This window comes from Mastigoproctus giganteus, chromosome 10, assembly GCF_048544385.1.
Source record: "Mastigoproctus giganteus isolate SK-2022 chromosome 10, ASM4854438v1, whole genome shotgun sequence".
Classification (NCBI taxonomy): Eukaryota; Metazoa; Arthropoda; class Arachnida; order Uropygi; family Thelyphonidae; genus Mastigoproctus; species Mastigoproctus giganteus.
In genome coordinates, this window is record NC_143584.1 from 163,701,870 (window position 1) to 163,724,943 (window position 23,074).

General features: G+C 37.0%; 1 protein-coding gene across 1 annotated transcript in view; it reads left to right on the forward strand.

The window, feature by feature from the left end:
• The first annotated feature begins 3,501 nt into the window (after nucleotides 1-3,501).
• LOC150079444 (ferroportin-like) overlaps nucleotides 3,502-23,074 on the forward strand; it is a 53,432-nt gene continuing 33,859 nt past the window's right edge. Inside the window, exon 1 of the mRNA XM_090383074.1 lies at nucleotides 3,502-3,573. Coding sequence (XP_090239200.1) covers nucleotides 3,570-3,573 — 4 coding nt within the window. The 5' untranslated portion in view covers nucleotides 3,502-3,569. The remainder of the gene's footprint in view (nucleotides 3,574-23,074) is intronic.

Sequence of the window (23,074 nt, forward strand, 5' to 3'; positions counted from 1 at the left end):
AAGGGGTGCTCTTATGAAGAAAGGCTTAAGTTTTGCAAATTGCAGCTTCTAGAGACTAGGCACCTGCGAGGCGATCTGATTGAGGTGTATAAGGCCTTGAATGGATTGAGCAGGCTCAATTCTGATGGAATTCTTTCTCTTGCTGAGATTACAAACCTAAGGGGGCATAGAGTCAAACTGAGGAAAGACAATTTTAGAATAGATGTGCAGAAATTCACCTTTAGCCAGCAGATGGTTGATAGTTGGAACAAACTTCCATCTGTTGTAGTGGAGATCAGCAACTTAAGTTCAAGGCAGAACTAGACAAACATTTGGAGTGAATGGTTGGGTGAAATGGGAAGGGTGTTTTTTTTTTTTTTTTTAGGCTGATGCTATATAAGCTTGCTTTCTTGCATTATATGCCCTACTAATGCTAATGTCCTTTCATCAACTTTGTGGGGGTGCATATTTCTGTATCCTACATCCACTTTATCAGGCTCTTTTCTGTCCTAAACTGGATTATGGTTCCCAGGTTTATTCTTCTGCTAGAGATAGGGCACTTTGATGGTTAGATTCAGACCACCACCACGCTTTCTGCACTGCCACTGGAGCATTCAGTACATCGCCAGTCCAAAACCTCTACTTTGAAGCTACAAGGAGCCATTCCTTTCTCTTTGACGTAGGCAGTTGGTCCTTGCAGTATGCTTTCAAATTAATATCCCTGCTGTTCATCCTATTTGGATATCAGTCTTTGAGCCACAATGGGAAAATCTCTGCAACACCCATTGGACTTTCAGCTGACCTTTTGGTATTTAAATTGAAGGGCTGTTAAGGGAACTAAATGTAATGGTAGACAATATTGCCAACTTGTGACTTCTCCCTCGAGATCTGGCAAAAGGTTAACACATGACCACCTGTCTACCAGCAGCTCTTTGCATTGTGCACAGTATTCTGAGATCCTGCCAGTCTATACAGATGGCTTGAAGTCAGAATCATATGTGGGATCAGCTATTGTACTCTCACACAAAACAGTATCCAACAAGATTCCACAAGAAGTTAGCATTTCAGTTGCATGCAGAGTTGCACACAATTGAAGTAGCCCTTGATCACTTTAAAGAAAGCAATTACCAAAAGTATATGATATATACTGATTCATCAAGATGTTATAGGGTCTGTTGTCAGTGAGGTATAACCCTAGTCCTGTGCTGGAATCAGCAGATGCTTTTTTTCTCTCATGGAATCAGATTTTGACATCCCCTTCTGCTGGATCCCAAGCCACATTAGAATCAGAGAAAAATTAGCTGATACTGCCTCAAAATCAGCAATTTTCCTGGATAACCATTGCCTGTTGGTTCACCATACAGACTACAGGCAAATAATATGTATCAAACTGTATTCCCAATGGCAAGATTTGTGGCATAGACTGGCCACAAATAAACTACACCAAATTAAGCCTATATTCAAGCAATGGCAGTCCATTCTACACAGGATCCAAAGAGAGGAAGTTGTCCTTGCTTGGTTCTGCATAGGTCACAGTCATTTCTGCTGAGGGCAGGAAACCCGTCTATGTATGAGAACTGTGAAATTGTTTTAACTGTTATTCATATTTTTATGGAATGTCTGCTTTTTATCACTGCACATCATTTATGTTTTACAGATTTTATTGATCTGGCTGGGGCGCCTCCGTAGCCAGGTGGGAAGGAGCAACAGTGCGTAGCACACGCTTCTTGATTATACGGGGGTTCGAGCCCGTCACCACCAAATACGGAGGATGCGGAAAGGTCAGGGAATGACCACCGCATATCCCGGAGCAATATGGCCTTAGTTGCTAATGCTCCTAAAAACCAAATAACAAACAACAAATAACAATCTGGCTGAACCATTTACAGTCAGCCAGATTTTAGATGACAGAGACAACTTTGTGGTGTCTGATGTTTTTAACTTTTTACCGTCTGTTAATTTATACACACATATTTGAATTTATTCTTTTATATTTTGATATATATTTGCTTCCTTTAATGTAGTAACCTATTTAGAGGTTACCAAATATATTTTTAATGTGTTTTTCTTTATGTTGACCTGACACATTATGGCTTTAGTTGTCAGTGCACCATTAAACACCAACTAACCAATCAATCCTACTACTGAAGTCAGAGTGACTGGTCTATAGTTACCCACTTTACTCTTAGAACCACCTCTGTGTGTGGGTGGTATGGTGGCACTTCTCTAGTTCAGTGGAATCATTTTAAAGTCCAGTAATGCTCTTATAATTAACGTTAATAGTTAAGTGCACTTTTGCCATCTCCCTCAACAGTGGGTATAAGCTATCATATATACCTTCCATAAACTTTACTCACCTTTATGCTTGAAAGTTTTTCTAATAAACAATCTTCTGTAATTTCAGGAAAATTAAAAACTCTTTGTCCCTGTTCTTTGCTCTCTCAGCGAGCGATTCCTCATAATCAGGTTTTTCCAACCTAACCTTTTCTGTGGTACTATTACAGATCAGTTTATAGCTTTTATAGACTTCAGTACTTTTCATTGGTTTGTAACTTTCCTAGGTATTTTTTTTTTCTGTTCTATTAAACTGGCTAGCTCTGTATTCATCTACCTTGTCATCTGCCTTGTACATTTTCTTAATGGTATATATGCATTCCACACAGAACCCTATGAGCTGTTCTAGCAACCTGTCTGCATCACCTGGAGGACTTCCTTTTGTACTTTACAGTTATCCCTAGGTTTTTCCCATTATAAACTACCTTGAGTTTGATGCTACTCAAATGCCATGTTATTCCAGGATTATTGCAATACCTATATTCAAGTTGACGTTTGACATTTTTCATTTGACATTTTGAGATTCTCAGTTGACATTTTTCATCACATCTGCCTACTTTATCTAGATCTTGAAGTAGCACACTCTGATTACAGTCATTAACCACCCTGCCCACCTATGTGTCATCAGCAAACAGACATCAAATTTGCAATTTCTATGTCAATATTAAAAACAGCAAGGGGTCCAACACCAACAATGTAGTACCCACTCATCACATTAGTTCATTAAAAAAGTGGCTATATATAATCACACTTCATCTCCTACTACTTAATCATCCCTTTATTCATATTAGTAACATTGTTTTAATTTATACATCTGAGTATATATGTCAAAATTATTCATTAAATCTAATTCCTTTATAATCTCATAGTTAATAATAGGTTGGCATTGGCATTAATAGAGGCATATGATGCAAGAAAGCAAACCTATACAGCATCAGCCAAAAAAAAAAAAAAAAAAAAAGATCGGTTAGTTAAAGGGGAATTCAGGATTTCTCATGATTGCTTATTAGCTCCAGTCCTGTGAAAATTATCTTGCTGCTTCTACTTCTTACTATTGCCTCTTTTATTTTCCTGATTGCTGTGCAGGTTTTAAAAATGGAAATTTTTAATGATTTTTTCCCTGTTATGATAATTCATTGGCTTATTATATTATGAATACTGTTAATATCATATTCATTTTTTTTTATTATAGGCAGATGCTGGAGGTGCTTTGAGAACTACATGATAAAACTTTATTTAAGCAGAATTTTAGCATCATGGGTAAGTGAGATCTATTTAAAAATCCTCAAGGTATTGGTTAATTGCTATTGTTATTGTTAGGAAGAAATTTTGTGAAAGTTGTAAAAAGGTTTTTAGTGAATTAATAGCTGATAAATCCAGAACCAAGGTGGATTGGAAAAGAAAATATTACCAGGTAATTTTACTAATGGACCAGGTTTTAATAATACCTCAACAAACCATTATCTTACCAAACAAAATTGAAAATCTTTTATATTTTTAATTAAAAATTATTTTAAAATATTAAAATAATAATAGATATAAGTAAACAATATTTATAAAAATAAAGCATCTATTGAATATTTTTATACAACAACAACAGTGTAAATACCACTTGATATAAAGATAAGAGAAGCAGAAAAGAATTCCTCTGTGGTGGTATAGTCGTTTTGCCACTTATTACTTGCTTGGAGAAGTCTAGATTTGATTCTCATCTATGACTGGAGAAATTTCTGTAATCTTCTTCAATTAAGGCTGTAGTTAGACAGCTTCAGGTGGAGGGAGTAGGGTTTTTTTTTTTTTCTTTTGAATTATTCCAGATTTTTTAGCCTGCACAACATGCAAATTGGCCCAGGAATATACACATAATACATAATGGTGCAATATGGTCTAAATCACCGATGCACTTTAAAATCCTATAACAACAACTCATGTATAACATCTATAATAAGTAGCTACGTAAAGTATTTTTTCATAAAAAATGCATTTCAAATAAATTGGAATAATGATTTCATTAGTCTATTCTCCTCAAGATCCCTCCCTCCTCCCAGTAACCAACTGGCATATTGTTTCTACTAATTCAAGGGTTTCTCTAGTTACTGCTATTGTCAGCCCTTCTCTTGGACTCGGACTGTTTAAGTTTAGCTGTAACCTTTACACAACTATACACAGTGTATAGTTAAATAAATAAAACTATCTCTACCTCCATTATTTAATCTTTTTTTTTTTCCTCTGTTAGGGGGATAATATGTGGCACTTTGCTGTAGGAATATATTTTGTCAAGCTGTATCCTGATAACCTGCAGCTGTCAGCTATTTATGGTCTGGTTTCAAATATTGCTGTTACCACATTAGGCTCTGTTATTGGTGACTGGATAGACAATACTCATCGTCTTAAAGGTTAGTTTTTCAACCCATGACTAGAGCAGTTCTTACTTTTGTTATTCTAAAATGGACATTATTGTACAAGTAGGGCATTGCCTATTTATGTACCTAACAATGAGCAAACTGGTTTGCTCTGCCAGGGGCAAAGGTTGATGACTTCGTAGAGCAGATATCATCTTTTAAGGGCACAAAAGGTGATATAATCGTACACTTTGGCACTACTGAAAATTAAGAGTAGGAAACTGGCAGAATTACTTAACAAGTACAGGTCACTGTTGAAAAAGGAGTAGAATTTTTTTCAGCCTAGTTTCTACTTGTTAACAGAAGAGACTGCTTCTACAGGGATGGGATACACTTAAATAGAAAGGGTGCAAGAATATTTGCTGATGCTATCCGGGCAGTGTCAGGTGGGTCGGAAAACTGCTAGCTTGGGGGAGATACAAGGACTAATAGATTAACAGTATCCACTGGCAGAGATGAAAGTGATTCTTGCAATGCTTCTATTGGAATGAGCAGCAGCCTGGAAAACAAGATGCAGGGTATTTCAGAGACTTCTGGGAGTCATTGCAGTATAAGTAATGACTCCCAGTAAACACATGGGTTGTGTTAGGGTAGTTAAGAATAGGAACAGGTGCATGTATACTTGCGTATACACCAATGCTAGGAGTTTGGTAAATAAATTTGATGAATTTGAGGTATTGCTCAAAACATCAAAGGCAGATATTGTTGGGATATCAGAGACTAGTGTCACAAAGATTTAAGGAATGCAGAACTAGAATCTGGGGAGTACAATGTGTACAGAAAGGACAGACAGGATAGGAAGTACGGAGAGGTTCTGCTGTTAGTTAAGAAACACATAAAATCTAAGAAAGTGCATCCAGTTGACATTGGTGAACAATGCAACGTTGAGTCAGTGTGGTGTGACATAAGCACTAGGAAAAGAAAAATGAGAGTAGGTGTGTGTTATAGGCCTAATGAATCTGATGAGTATAATAAGAAACTGTACAGGGAAATAGAGTGGGCCAGTAAATCAGAGAGTCTTATAATGAGGGATTTCAATTTCCCAGATATTGACTGGAATTTGTGGGTTGGTCACTCACACACTAGCAAGGCTTTTGTGGATTTATTGGATGATTGTTTTCTACATCAGCATGTTTGGGAGGCAACTAGAGGGAGTAATACTCTTGATCTGATTATCAGTAGTGATTCTTCATGCATTAAGAATCTGCAGATAAAGGAACCACTAGGTGGCAGTGATCACAATGTGTTGAAGTTGGATTTACTCAAAGAGGTAACTACCATCAGGGGTAAAGGGAAGGGTTTTTGCTTTCGTAGAGGCGACTACGATGGTCTGAGACTGTATTTAAATTCTATACAGTGGGACAAACTAATGATGTTACCAACAGCAAATTCAAAACGGGAAGCATTCAAAGAACTTATCTTGGAAGGTACTAGGCTTTACATACCAACTAAAAAATATTGCTCAAGGTTTAGGCCTAAATGGATGTCAGATGAACTAATGAGACATATGGCAGAGAAGAAAAATGCACGGGAAACATATAAATTAATGGGTGACATGGAAGCCTATGATAGATATAAGCTGGTCTGTAACCAAGTCACAAAGGAGATTAGGTAGGCAAAGGCAGATTATGAGAAATCCTTGTCAAAGGATGCAAAGAAAAACAGAAAAGAGTTCTTTACCTATGTAAACTCTAGAAGGAAAGGGATGAATCAGATTGGTCCACTGGATATTGATGGTTCAACAGTTGAGGATCCTGCTCAGGTGGCTAACAAACTAAATGAGTATTTTACATCTACATTTACACATGAGGAGTTATTCAGGAAGGGGAATGCCAGAGGTGAAGTAAACTCTGACAGTGAGTTAGATGATTTTGTAATAACTGAGAGGAAAGTGAAGGAGAAATTGTTGAGGTTAAAAACATAAAAAAGGCACCCGGATTGGATGGGATCTATCCAGTTATATTAAAGGAGGCAGCAAAGGAAGTAAGCAAACCCTTAACCATAATTATGAGAGCTTCCTTGGACTCAGGGGGGTACCCATAGACTGGAGATGTGCAAATGTGACCCCAATTCACAAAGGAGGATCAAAGGCTGACACAAGTAATTATAGACCTGTGAGTTTAACTTCTGTTCCAGGAAAATTACCGTAATGGAGGCACTGGTTAAAGAAGCACTGCAGGATCATCTACACAAGACTTCAGTTATAGCTCGGACACAGCATGGTTTTGTTAAGGGAAAGTCTTGCCTGACCAATTTGATTGGATACTATGATGCAGTCACAAAAGAGCTGGATGCAGGGAATAACTTTGATATTATATACTTGGATCTTAGAAAGGCTTTTGATACTGTTGCACATGGAAGACTGCTCCACAAATTGGAGCAGTATGGCACTGGAGGCAAATTGCTGCTATTGATAAAGGGATGGTTGAGGGGGAGAAGACAGAGAGTGGTAATTAATGGACACTGCTCATCGTGGACTTAATGTTATTAGTGGAGTCCCTCAGGGTTCAGTGTTGGGACCATTATTGTTTTCTGTATTTATAAATAATATTGATGATGGTATATCAAGCTTAATGTCCAAGTTTGCAGACGATACAAAGGTTGGCAGGGTTGTTAAGGACACTACTGATGCTATGCTGCTGCAACAGGATCTGGAAAGGTTGAGCAGATATGCTGAGAGGTGGCAAATGAAGTTTAACATTGACAAATGTAAAGTACTACATATGGGAAACAGCAACCCCAGAGCAACGTATCAACTCTGTGCACTGACAGTGGTAGAGAATGAAAAGGGCCTGGGGGTAATTGTGCAGGCATATATGAAGTTCTCTGATCAGTGCAAATGGGCTGCAAGAGCAGCTCATGGTGTCTTGTCAATGATATACAGGAATTTTTCTAGCAGGGATAAGGAGGTGATTATTCCCTTGCATAAGGCAATGGTCAGGCCACACCTTGAGTACTGTATACAGGTCCGGAAGCCTCATTTCAAGAAGGATGTAGAGGTGCTGGAACGCGTACAGAGAAGGGAAACAAGATTAGTGAATGGAACAAAGGGTTGCTCTTACGAAGAAAAGCTTAAGTTTTGCAAATTACAGTGTCTGGAGACTAGGCACCGGCAAGGTGATCTGATTGAGGTGTATAAAGCCTTGAATGGTTTGAGTATGCTCAGTGCCGATGGGATTCTTCCTCTTGCTCAGAATAATCACCTGAGAGGGCATAAATTTTAATTGAGGAAAGACAGATGTAGGATAGATGTGCGGAAATTTGCATTTAGCCAGCGGGTAGTTGGTTGGTGGAAGTCTTCCATCCCTTGTTGCGGAAGTTGATAGCCTAAATAAATTTAAGGCTCAGCTGGACAGGTATTTCAAACAAATGGAGGGGTGAAATGGGAGTGGGTTTTTTTTTTTTTTTTTTTTTGGCTGATGCTGCATAAGTTGGCTTTATCGCATCATATGCCTCTTCTAATGTTAATGAGTCTTCAATCTCATAATCTTGTAGCCCCTGTCACAAGTTGCCTTAGTATTGGAAAACTTTAAAGTGGAGGAGGGACAATGTTTTTTTTAAAGTGTATGCCATTATCCAGACCATGGTGTTAACTTTGGGATGATAAAGAACTCCAAATATTAAAAAAGGAATCTGATAGATAGTAGATGAAAGCAAACAGTTTAAGGATAGGAAAGAGAAGATAGACATGAGGATGAGAAAATGAAAATGCAAACTGACCTGTTAATGTCAGTTTGCCTCTAAATGTGGTAGGTCTGCTACTGTGGTTTCATGGTTTCTTGTATTGTATTGTCAGTGGATAAGTAGGCACTGTAAAGACCTGAGCAACCCAATGACGAGATACGTTACAGTATGCAAGATGTTAAAACAGATTAACATGTTTACTTCCACCTATATTTGAGAGAGTGCATCTATTGTGCCATATTTTTTGGAATTTTAAGAAACAACAACATTCTGAAAATTTGTAAATAATGGTTGCAAAGTAAAAATCTGGAATTCACTGCTAAATCAGAACAAACTTCAAAATTTTATGTAAAGTTTATTCCATGTACATAAACCAACCTGAACACAAGCAAAGAACCAAAAAACTGTTCCAAGTCTACAAACAAAAAACCAAGTGTTGCTGCAATACTTGGTTTTTGTTTATGGACTTGAGTTTGGTCAGTGTGCCAATATTGAGTAATTGTTAATTTTGTGTGCATTTTACATCAAGCACACACAAGGATATCCCCCTTTGTAATATCATTATCCATTCCTGAGAGCCCTGCAAACATTAAACAAGCTGTACATTTCATAAGGCCATGATTCAGAGGATAACTGCCTCCCCTCAGTTCTCCCCAGAGCCACGGCACTCCCATATATTGAGCCTTTTGCTTTGCTGCTCTGGTCTGGGTCATGATTTAATTCAAATTCAATATAATTAAAAATACTACACTAAACAATTGTACCTAATGCAGTAATAACACTATGCACTGGTTATGCTATGAAGTTTATGTTATTAATTATATATAATTCAAATTCAGATGTTCTTATCAATACAAAAAAATGGCGGCAAAAGTAGAATGTGGTTTCTTAAGCCATTATAAGTGATGTCACAAACAAATTCACCAATGTAATCAGAGAATCATAAATCATAACTACACTTCTAATTCTAAATGAAAAGTTAAATAAAGTTAAGTTAAAGTTGGAGTAATCCTACTCCAATTCGCCATTTATGCAGCAATAATACTACCAAACTACCAGGTTTGTGTTCTATGTATTAGATTATACCAGTATATAAGAATTATATACTTATATATTATATTATATTATATAATATATAAGTATATAATTATAATATATTATATTATATATAATTTTAATATATTATATTATATATAATTTTAATATATTATATTATATATAATTTTAATATATTATATTATATATAATTGTAATATATTATGTAGGTAGAAGGAATCTGTTTTGCAGAGATGGGATACATTTAAACAAAGGTAGTGCAAAGGTTTTTGCCAGTATCATTGAGGATACCTTAAATGTTCAGGGAAACTGCTAGTTTGGGGGGCGGGGGGCGGACAAGGGTAATATAGATATGCATTTATCTAATGATATTGGTCAAAGTAAAGCTTGCATATACCTTAAGTTGTTCTTGTTTGTTACTGCAACAGATCATACTAGCAAGATGTTCTGAGGGCAGAAACGTTTCAAATCAGCAGGTAGCTAATGCCAGGGAAGCAAGCTTAAATAATTTCAAGGGGTGTGTCAGGGTAATTAACTAAACAAGAACGCTAAGTTTTAATTGTTTATACAGTAATGTCAGAAGTGTTGTCAATAAAATGAGTGAATTTGAACTGCTAATTAGGATAAGTAAACCTGACATATGGTGCACTATGGCCATAGATGCCCATGCACCTAAAAAATTCTCAAACAAACCCTGACATAATAGGGCTTACAGAAATGTGGTGCCACCCAGAAATAGGGGATGATGACTTTCAGTATGGTATGTACAATGTATTTAGGAAGGATAATTCAGATAGAAGAGGTGGTGGGGTCATGATTCTTATCAAAAGCAGCCTGAATGTGACAAAAGCTTTCCCGGATTCAGAAGTTTTGCATGCTAGTATGGAATTTTATGATCTGATTAGTTGGAAGCAAAGGTATAATGAGAGTGGGAGTAATCTACAGGCCAGGTGATTGTGAAGATTATGATGAGAGCCTCTACATGCAAATGGAATGGGGAGGTAAGTGTGAATGTCTTATTATGAGGGATTTTAATTTGTTCTCTAATTGATCTGAGTAAATGGGAAGGAAACTTGACATGGGGACAAAATTTATAAATCAACTAGATGATTGTTATTTGTATCAACATGTCAGGGAAAGTACTAGGAAAAAGAATGAACCAGATGACATAATAGGGCTGGGAATACAGGAACCAGTAGAAGGAAGTGATACAGAGTTCTATGGTGGATGATGGATGGAGAGAGAGAGAGAGAGAGAGAGAGAGAGAGAGAGAGAGAGAGAGAGAGAGAGAGAGAGCAATAGTTAAAGGCAAAGGAAAGGGTTATAATTTCAGGAAAGGAAACTACAACAGCTTAAGGTGCTACATGGCCTCTATTAACTGGGTAGATATCTCACAGAGAGCGAATACAATTGAATTATGGTATACCTTTAAAACCTTAATTACAGAAGCCTTCAATGCATATATACCCTTTAAAAAAATACTCCATGAGGAGGATTCCAAGTTGGGTGAATAATGAAGTAGCCACATTACTTGATCAGAAAAAGACAGCATGGAAAAGTTGCAGAGCAATAAAAAGTACTGAAGCCTATAACAGCTACATATTGATTTGGAATTTGTGGGTTGGTCACTCGCACACTAGCAAGGCTTTTGTGGATTTATTGGATGATTGTTTTCTACATCAGCATGTTCGTGAGGCAACAAGAGGGAGCAATACTCTTGATCTGATTATCAGTAGTGATTCTTCATGCATTAAGAATCTGCAGATAAATGAACCACTAGGTGGCAGTGATCACAGTGTGTTGAAGTGGGATTTACTCAAGGAGGTAACTACCATCAGAGGTAAAGGGAAGGGTTTTTGTTTTCGTAAAGGCGACTATGATGGTCTGAGACAGTATTTAAATTCTACACAGTGGGACCAACTGATGATGTTACCAACAGCAAACTCAAAATGGGAAGCATTCAAGGAACTAATCTTGGAGGCTACCAGGCTTTACATACCAACTAAGAAATATTGTTCAAGGTTTAGGCCTAAATGGTTGTCAGATGAACTAATGAGACATGTGGCAGAGAAGAAAAATGCATGGGATACATACAAATTAATGGGTGACATGGAAGCCTATGATAGATGTAAGTTGGTCTGTAACCAAGTCACAAAGGAGATTAGGCAGGCAAAGGCAGACTACGAAAAATCCTTGGCAAAGGATGCAAAGAAAAACAGAAAAGAGTTCTTTACATATTTAAACTCAAGAAGGAAAGGGATGAATCAGATTGGTCCACTGGATATTGATGGTTCAACAGTTGAGGATCCTGCTCAGGTGGCTAACAATCTAAACGAGTATTTTGCATCTACATTTACGCATGAGGAGTTATTCAGGAAGGAGAATGATGTAGGTAAAGTAAACATTGGCAGTGAGCTGGATGATTTTGTAATAACTGAGAGTAAAGTGGTGGAGAGATTGTTGAGGATAAACATAAAAAAGGCACCTGGGGTGGATGGGATCTATCCAGTTATATTAAAGGAGGCAGCAAAGGAAGTAAGCAAACCCCTAGCCATAATTATGAGAGCTTCTTTGGACTCAGGGGAGGTACCCATAGACTGGAGATGTGCAAATGTAACCCCAATTCACAAAGGAGGATCAAAGGCTGACACAAGTAATTATAGACCTGTTAGTTTAACTTCTGTTCCAGGTAAATTAATGGAGGCACTGGTTAAAGAAGCACTGCAGGATCATCTAGACAAGAATTCAGTTATAGCTCAGATGCAGCATGGTTTTATTAAGGGCAGGTCTTGCCTGACCAATTTGATTGGATACTATGATGTAGTCACAAAAGAACTGGATGCAGGGAATAACTTTGATATTATATATTTGGATCTTAGAAAGGCTTTTGATACTGTTGCACATGAATGACTGCTGCACAAATTGGAGCAGTGTGGCATTGGAGGCAAATTGCTGCTATGGATAAGGGGATGGTTGAGTGGCAGAAGACAGAGAGTGGTAATCAATGGACACTGCTCAACGTGGACTAATGTTATTAGTGGAGTTCCTCAGGGTTCAGTGTTGGGTCCGTTGTTGTTTTCGGTGTTTATGAATGATATTGATGATGGGATATCAAGTTTAATGTCCAAGTTTGCAGATGATACAAAGGTTGGCAGGGTTGTTAAGGACACTACTGACGCTATGCTGCTGCAACAGGATCTGGAAAGGTTGAACAGATGGGCTGAGAGGTGGCAAATGAAGTTTAACATTGACAAATGTAAAGTACTACATATGGGAAACAGTAACCACAGAGCAACGTATCAACTCTGCAGTACTACACTGACAGTGGTAGAGAATGAAAAGGACCTGGGGGTAATTGTGCAGGCAGATATGAAGTTCTCTGAGCAGTGCAGACGAGCTGCAAGAGTAGCTCATGGTGTCTTGTCAATGATATACAGGAATTTTTCTAGCAGGGATAAGGAGGTGATTATTCCCTTGTATAAGGCAATGGTTAGGCCACATCTTGAGTACTGTATACAGGTCTGGAGGCCTCATTTCAAGAAGGATGTAGAGCTGCTGGAACGGGTACAGAGAAGGGCAACAAGATTAGTGAATGGAACAAAGGGTTGCTCTTACGAAGAAAGGCTTAAGTTTTGCAAATTACAGAGTCTGGAGACTAGGCACCGGCGGGTGATCTGATAGAGGTGTATAAGGCTTTGAATGGTTTGAGCATGCTCAATGCCAATGGGATTCTTCATCTTGCTCAGAATAATCACCTCAGAGGGCATAAATTCAATTTGAGGAAGGACGGATGTCGGATAGATGTGTGGAAATTTGCCTTTGGCCAGCAGGTGGTTGGTTGGTGGAACCGACTTCCATCACTTGTTGTTGAAGTTGATAGCCTAAACAAATTTAAAGCTCAACTGGACAGGTATTTCGAACGAACAGAGGGGTGAAATGGGAGTGGTGTGTGTGTTTTTTTTTTTTTTTGGCTGATGCTGAATAAGCTTGCTTTCTTGTATCATATGCCTCTACTAATGCTAATGCTAATAATAGTGCCACAGAAAAGGTTAGGATGGCAAAGAGAGCAAAGAGTGGGGATAAGGAATTCTTCACATATATAAATGCAAAGAAGAGAAGGACAAATCAGATTGGACCCTTATGTAATGGACGTGGGATAGTATTAGATACCCCAGCTAATGTTGCAGAAGAACTCAACAGTTACTTTGCATTGTTATCTACAGAAGAAACATACTTTATGTCAATGAGAAATTATGGGAGTGAAGTTGGAAAATATATAATTAATGATATTGAAATTTCACATGATTATTTAATGAAAAAACTTTCGAGCCTACAGGCTTGAAAGTTTTTTCATTAAATTAAGGTTCCTGGGGTTGATGGCATATCCTATAATTTTAAGGCAGTCCATTGAACTATTGAGGCTAATTATGAGAGAATTACTGGACTCAGGAGAGATTCTGTTGGATTGAAAGAGTGGAAATGTATCGCCAATACATAAAGGTGGTTCTAAGAGTGTAGTGGGAAATTACTGACCAGCCAATCTTACTTCACTAGAAGAAAAAATCATGAAAGCAATGATCAAGGGTGGAATTCAGGATCATTTAGAAATGGAATTCTGAGAGATACACAGTATAGTAAAGGGAAATCATGTTTAACAAAACTAGTTTGCTAATTTGACAGGGTTACTCACGAGCTGGACTTAGGGAAAATAATTTTGACATTGTTTATTTAGATTTCAGCAAAGCATTTGACTCAGTCCCACATGAGCAGTTACTTTATAAGCTGGAACATGTTGGAATCACAGAGAAAATCCTTAGATGGATAGCAGGGTGGCTTCAGGGAAGAAGGCAGAGGGTTGTGATAAATGATTATTCCTCAGATTGGGTTAATGTAAGAAGTGGAGTTCCCCAAGGATCAGTATTGGGACCACTGTTGTTTTTGATTTTCTTAAATAAGATTGATGAAGGGATATAGGGTGGGATGTCTAAATTTTGCAGATGTAAAGATTGGGTAGAATAGTTAATGAGCCGGCCGGGCTAGCTGGGTGGGTAAAGTGCCTGTCTGGCAATCTAAAGGTCGCGGAGTTCGATTCCCGTCTAGGGTTTGGATCAAAGTACTGCAAAAACCTTGGGAGGTGCATTATGGCCACAGAAGCCTATGTGCCAACAACTACCAAAAAAAAAAAAATAGTTAATGATCACTGCCAAGCAGAGCTTCTTCAGAGTGACCTAGATAGATTTCAGGGATGGTCAGAAAAGTGCAGTTATGCTTTAATTCAGCAAAATGCAAGGTTTTACACCTGGGAAACAGTAATCTCAAAATAACTTATACACTTGGTGGAGTCGAAATTAAGTTAGCACTGGAAGAAAGGAACTTGGGAGTTACGATACGGTCAGACATGAAGTTCTCCAAGCATTGTAGACAAGTTGCAAGGAAGGCCCATGGTATCCTATCGATGATTTATCAAACATTTGCTAGTAGCGATAAGGACGTCATAATCCTGTTATATAAGGCTATTGTTAGACCACACTTTGAGTACTGTGTTCAAGTATGGAGACTGCACCTAAAAAAGACATCAAGCTTCTTGAAAGGGTCCAAAGACGGGTAACTCACTTGGTGAGATCAGCAAAAGGGCATCCATATGAGGAAAGACTTTGAATATGTGGGTTGCACAGCTTGGAAATTGAGCACCTTAGAGGAGACTTGATTGAGGTGTTTAAGGCTCTGAGCAGGAAAAGTAAAATGACATGAAGAGGATGAAATTTTCATTGTTATAAATGATTCTAGAACTAGGGGCCATGAATTCAAGTTATGGGGGAGAAGTTCAGACTGGATTGCAGGAAGTTTTATTTTAGCCAGCGGGTTATAAATTACTGGAATAAGTTATCTACATGGGTGGTTGAGGCTGACAGTTTGGGGAAATTCAAAGGTCAGCTGGATGGTTACCTATGGGAAGAGAGAAATGTAGAGGTTGTCTATTTCCTTTTCTTTTATAATTTATTAATCATTTATTTTATATACTATTTTACTTACTTTTTTGGCTGGTGCAGCATAAGCCTTAGGCTTCCTTGCACCATATGGCCATTACTAATACAACAGAATTATCCGACTAATGCTGACCTAAGTGGTTTGAACTTTAGAGCTACCTCTTTACCACAATTGAAAAAATTAGAATTCCCCTGCCACTCACTCTGTATTCTGTATTCAAACAATGGTGGCAAGATTCGAATGATACAAATGTTCTATTACATATATTAAGTAGTAACCTACAAAATCTCTAGCTATATTAAAAAGTAAACTACGAGCATGACTAGGACTGTAAAGCTACTTATAGTATATGATTTAATGTAACAGTCAGGTCAGTAAAACAGCAAAAATTTTTCAAAAACATATCATTTCCTGGAGCTGAAAATTCTTTGACTTTAATTTTTTGCCAGGGATGTTGATATTACAGTGCAAGCAATATACAAGTACTGTATAATTTTTAGTGGTTAATTTATTTAATCCATTAATTGTATTCCCAGTGATAAGCTTTCTCATTTATATCTGTTATTTTTGTTACTTACTGCATATTTTTTATTGTTGTTGTTGAAGAATAAAAAAAAAAAGTAGGGGCTGAGATGGCACTAAATGTCCACAGCTGAATTTAGCTACATATAGCAAGGAATAATGCCAACACTCAATGATCATTTATCTACCAAGCCACACTTGACTACTCTTTGCTAAACTGTTTGTAATACCCATATTGAAATTTTCTGCTATGCCATGATAGTGAAATACCGAATTACAGACTTGGCAACAGAAGCAATTATTTTATTACACAGTTTTGTAGTTAAAAATGAATTAATTCTCATTAATATTGTAACTTGATCCTTTGCCAAAATCTTGAGTAATATATAAAGGCAGTTCAAGATTGACCTGGACATTTGTTTTTTTTTACTACAAATGGTGTGATTAAAAAATTGTTAGTGGCAAATGGTGAGGGCACTGCTAACGGTGAATCTTAGTTGTGCCCTTTGCAAGCACAAAGCAGTACAAGATTTTTTATCAGATTCTGTCATTCTAAGAATAGAATATTGTATCATGAAATTCCTATTAAAAGAGGTGGAATTGGCTAAATTTTAATGCAAATGAAATGCACAATATGGGTTAGAGGTCCTGTGATGTACAAATGTGTATTACTGGTGCAACAAGTTTTCTGAAGGCTGTGAAGAAGTTGCTCACCTGCTACATTGTTGCATGTAGCTAAAATCTGCCATGGTGTTAACATTCATTGCATTGAGGAGCTGATTTAGGTAGCAGCTGAATTATAGTGCACTGAAGAGCTGATTTGGGAAGCAGCTAAATTACAGTGTGTGATATTGTATCAGAAGTGTGCATAAGCTTTTGACGTGTAGAGACAATTATGCATGGACACTTATCATTCAAGAAAGTGTTTATATAGTGGGTTGGTGGGTCCTAAAGATGCACATTTGATCAGAAAGCACAATAAGTTTGAACTAGATGAAAATGCACTTTTGTAGTGAATAGTCATGTGATGAGTCATGGGTGCACTGCCTTACTCTATAGAATTGAATAGCCCAATATGGAAAGGTGCCACAAAGAATTCCTGCCACCCAAAAATTTTAAGATATACCCTTCAGCTGGCAAGAATGTGTCTTGGCGAATATGGCTGTATGTGCTTTTTGTAAAAAAAAATAAAAGTAAGGGTCAACTGTGAACTACCCTCATATAATATGTCCTTGTAGGTGAGAAAACTTAAGAATAAGAACATAAACATGTTCACAGCCAGCTTTAATGATGCAATCAAACTCGGTTATACTGGCCTTGGAAATAAGAAAAACTTGGTTATAGCATTACAATTAACTGACAGTTAATTACAATTAATCATCGGTTAAAAAATCTCCATATAAAAAATTTCTGCCATTTTACTTTGTTTACAAGGTAAAATGCACAATATCTATATTGTAGCATCAATCTTTCCAGTAAACTAAGCAGCAGTATATATTTAAAATGTATAAAGCATTCACTTGGTATTCATTGGTGTTGTATTTCAAATAGTAATCTATTGTATAGTGTCTCAGACACTGTACTTTTTTTTTTCATGATGATCTTGATCTTGAAAAGTATTACTATACTGCACAAAGCTCTTAATACACCAGAAAATTCAGCCTTTAATTTAATGATTTCATGAACATGCAGTCTCACCGAATGCAGTTCTACTAATTTGTCTAACTATCCATTACAATTTTTTTTTGGTTGATCTTATAGCTGCTTCCCAGCATGTTTTTCTTCACTAAGAATAGAACACTCCCATTATACTGTAACTTCTCTTCTGAACTAAAAATAATCCCATTGATAGAAACATAAATCATTGTGGCTAGCAATTATAATGTGAAGAACATTTCTGTCCCCTCAGTGACTCTGTATCCAAGTTTGATAGTGCACACATATACAATTAAAAATGAATGAAATATGAAAAATAGATAGATAGGGGTAATGGCCAATGTATTGATTGCCAGTCCCATGAGAAGTTATTATTAGCCATATGGTGCAGGAAAGCCTGAGGCTTATGCTGCACTAGCCAAAACAAAATTGAGTTACCCTGACAGACAGAGAGAGAGAGAGAGAGAAGGAAGTAGAAAGGAATCACCAAGAAAGAGAAGAATGATGATATCCAGCCCAGGACTCTGGTTGTGCCAAGCCCATACTCACCAGATGTGAGCCCCTGGGGTTAAGTAATGGGCAGTAAGAAGAAATAAGAAAAGAAGAAGAGAGGTTAAAGAAGGTGAAAAACTAGGTACATGGTGCAGCAAAAAAGTAATGAGACTGAATTTTAAAAAATATATATAAAGTCGAACTTGGTTATAACGAGCATCAAGGGACTGACAAAATTTCTTCGTTATAACAGTTACTCGCTATATCAGTAATAGCGGAGATGGGGAAACCCCTGGGGCTGTTAGACAATCAACACTTTATATCAGTGATGAGTTAAGGTAGATTCAAAAAACAAAAGAAATATTAGAGAGAAAAAATAATATAAGTATATACCTGCATATTATTTGTAGTAATATGCTTGTATAAACTACAATACACTTAATACTAAACACCAGAAAATACATTTATTTTATTTCTCTCAATGCATTTCTCTGTAATTAAAAACAATACTATTTAATAATAAACACGATTTCAATTAGTCTTTATTTATGAATCTTAAAATTTATGTTTGTTTTAAACATTTCACTTTGATATTTCTTAAGTTTCCCCTTAAAACACTGAATGCATTAAAAGTCTCATTACTTGCCTTGGTTCCTCCAAAAAATTGACTAATGTGTCCATTGCACCTTGAGCTTGTGAGATTGTCGGCACTGATTTTGATTCACTTTCACTTGTCATCTTATGATCATCATCATTATCGTCTTTGTTGAGCACAGCATCTACAATGTCACTCTCTGTAGGAAGACCACTAGTAAATAAGTTACCATTGACTCATACAAATTCATCGATGTTATCTCTATTACAACCTAAAATGTTGTTACGTAGCAACCATTCAGATAATGGTAAGTTGCTTTCTTCATTTCCATCATCTTCATCTATGATTGAAATTTCATTTGAATTTAATTTTGATTTCTTGAAGAAATCCGATGTGATTGTCAAAGTAATGTTGTTCCATACATCATTCAATAAATTTATAGCATCCAATGTCGATATAGACTCGGCAAGTTTCTGTTCTCTTTGACTGATCAGATGTTGAACTAGAAATATTTTATAAAATCCTTTCAAACTCTTGATTACACCTACATCCATTGGTTGTAAAATTGATGTTGCATTGAGACTACATTTGAAAGATCGGTTCCTCCCTTATCAGAAGCTCCACCTGGTTCAATCCCTGGATGCTGACTTATTTAAAATCATAGATGATAAAAAGTATAGACGGATCATCCTAGATCTGCACATGGTCTCCAGAACTACCAACTGATCTCAGATCGTTATGGCGGGGCAAAAGACTCTCAGAAAACTGGACTTGAGGAAAAGCTTTTGTTATCACAATTTGTTATTTTTGTTATTTTGTATTAGTTTTCCTTTCAAGTCAATGTTATCTGCTATGAGTACTTTTTTTTTTTTTTTTATTATATAATTTGCTTATAATTAATCTTTACAATTCCTTTATCTCTGCCGTTTGTTAACCCCTGGCATGGTGCCGTGAAGGGTATTGTATGGTCGTGGTACCTGCGTGTACCGGTGAACTGTACAATAAAGATCTTATTTACTTATTTATTTATTTATTTAATGGTGGACAAATTTTGAATCTGGGGATGTGCAGGACAGTTATCAACTAACAATAAAATATTTTTCTTCTTTTTTTGCCATTGAACTTTTTTTTTGTTTGTTTGTTTTTTGTAATTATTAGAACATAGTTTTTTTTTTTTTTTTTTAAATTCCAAAGTGTATTTTGTTTTGTGTTTGTTGATCATTATGAAATATATTTAAATAACTGTCTTTGATTATGTGTTATTGTTTTTGTGAGAGGGATGCCAATAAGGCTGTACAATGGCACCTCGTAGGTGCATGGTGGGATAGATGCTTTCAGCCTGTGCTATAAACTGTTGAAACAAATTTCCATTTGCTGTTGTGGGAAGTGGGTAGATTGAGTGAATTTAAGGAAGTCTCAGGCAAATTATTAGAGAGGATGAAAAGATGAGGTGGGATTTATTTATTTATTTTTTTTTTTGCTGATATGTATAGAAGATAGTTTGTGGGGTTTTTTTTTAACCCGTATCATTAAGATTAATTTTATTAGTTAATCAGTATTACTAAGTGGCTAATGTTATAAGTGGAAATTAGAATTTGAAATTACAAACATCAAATTTCCAAAAATTACAAATATTGCAGGAGTCAAAGAAGCTTTTTATTATTATTATTATTATAATTATTAAGGAATACTGATGTACTATAAGGTTATTTACATTTTATAATTTTTTTATACAGTACAGTAGTCCCCGCTTATCTGCGATTTCAGTGACCCACAGTCAACCGCCGTCCAAAAATATTAAATGGAAAATTCCAGAAATAAACAATTCATAACTTTTAAATTGCGCACCATTCTGAGTGGCATGATGAAATCTCATGCTGTCCCACCCGAGACATGAATCATCCCTTTGTCCAGTTTATCCATGCTGTATATGCTACTTGCCCGTTAGTCACTTAGTAGCTGTCTCGGTTATCAGATCAACTGTCACAGTACCGCAGTGCTTGTGTTCAAGTAACCCTTATTTTACTTAATAATGGCCCCAAAGTGCAAGAGTAGTGCTGCTGGCTGGCTGGTTGGTTTAGTGTTTAATGGCACATTGGTGACTGAGACCATAATGCACCAGAGTGATGCTGGCAATTCGGATATACCAAAGAGAAGCCGTAAAGTGCTTCCTTTAAGTGAAAAGGTGAAAGTTCTCAACTTAATAAGGAAAAAAAAAATTGTATGCTGAGGTTGCTAAGATTATTATTATTATTAGTTATATGGTGCAAGGAAGCCTGAGGCTTATGCTGCACCAGCCAAAAAAAAATTCCTGAGTTACCCTGAGAGAGAGAGAGAGAGAGAGAGAGACAAAAGTAGATGGGAATCACCAAGAAGAGAAAAATGATGATATCCAGCTCAGGATCCTAGGTGTGCCAAGCCCATACTCACCAGATGTGAGCCCCTGGGGGTTCTCCGGTATGAACGAATCTTCTATTCATGAAATTGTGAAGAAGGAAAAAGAAATTCATGCTAGTTTTGCTGTTGAACCTCACTGTAAAAGTTATGACCACAGTGCATGGTAAGTGCTTAGTTAAGATGGAAAAGGCATTAAATTTGTGTGGAAGACATGAACAGAATACATGTTCCGATTGACAGCAACATGTTGCACCAGAAAGCATTGAGCCTATACAAAGACTTCAGCAAGGGATCCCCTGAAACAAATGACCCCAAGCCATTTACTGCAAGTAAGGGATGGTTACACAGATTCAGGAATAGGTTTTGGACTGAAAAATATAAAAATTACTGGAGAGGCTGCGTCTGCTGATGAAGAAGCTGCTGCCACATTTCCGGCAGAGTTAAAGAAGTTGATTAAAGGGAAAGGATACCATCCAAAGCAAGTCTTCAATTGTGATGAAACCGGACTCCTCTGGAAGAAGATGCCCAATAGAACCTACATTCATAAAAGTGCAAAGGAGGTAGGGCATAAAACATGGGAAGACAGATTAATTCTGGTATATTTGTGGCACCGCTGCAGAGCATGTGATAAAGCCAGACATAGTGTACGGAGCGAAGAACCCACAAGCTCTCAAAAACAAAAATTATCTGCCCGTGTTCTGGCAACATAATCAGAAAGTGTGGGTGACAGCCATCTTGTTTATGGAATGGTTCCACCAATGCTTTATCCCAGAAGACAAAAAATACTTGGAAGAGGAAGGGTTGGAATTTAAAGCCCTATTAATAATAGACAATGCACCTGGCCATCCTGAATCTGTTTGCTATGAAAATGAAAATGTCGAGGTTGTATTTATACCTCCAAATACAACCTTATTGCTTCAGCCCCTTGACCAGGGCATCATTTGGCTTGTCAAGGCCATACACACCTGCCTGATATTTGATCACATTTGATCAGCAATTGATGCAGACCCTAATCTGGACATAATGCATTGCTGGAAATTTTAATTTATTATTTTATTTTTATTATTATTAGCTATATGGTGCAAGGAAGCCTGAAGCTTATGCTGCACCAGCCAAAAAAAAAAAAAAAAAAAAAATCCCGAGTTACCCTAAGAGAGAGAGAGAGAGAGAGAGGGGGTCAAAAGGGAATCACCAAGAAAGAGAAGAATAATGATATCCAGCTCAGGACCCTGGGTGTACCAAGCCCATACTCACCAGATGTGAGTCCCTGGGGAGTAATTCACTATTGCTGAAGCAATAACATTCATCAAAGCTGCAATGGATGAATTAAAACCAGAAACTAAATGGCTGCTGGAAGAACTTATGGAGTGAAGTCATGAATGATTTTAAAGGCTTTCCAGGAATCAATGGAGAAGTTAGGAAAATCATTCATCCAGAAAGACAAGTTGGTGGAGAAAGATTTACCGAAATGCTTGATGAAGAAGTGGAAGAACATATTGAAGGCCATCAAGAAGTGTTAACAAATGAGAAATTGGAAGAACTTGTTGAGTCATCTACAGAGGAAGAGGAAGATAAAGAAGAATAAACTGAAGCAGAACCAGCAATATGGACATTACCAAAATTTGCCAAAGTGTTTGGAATTGCACGACATTAAAGGGCAAAATTATGGGATACGATCCTCGGATGGAACCCAGAAGTCATCCATATGATCACCGAAGGATTACAACCTCTACAGCAATGTGTGTTAAAATGTTTGATGTGTTAAAAAGAAAGAGACGGCAACTTCCAATTACAATGTTCTTCCAAAAAGCTTCGAGTGATGCCGAAGCTTTTTGGAACAACATCACCTGATCGTCCTGCTGACGTATAGTCAGAAAGTCAGTTGTAGCCTAATGCTATGTCACAATGCCTACATCATTCACCTCACTTCATCTCATTACATAGCCATTGTATCATCATCACAAGAAGA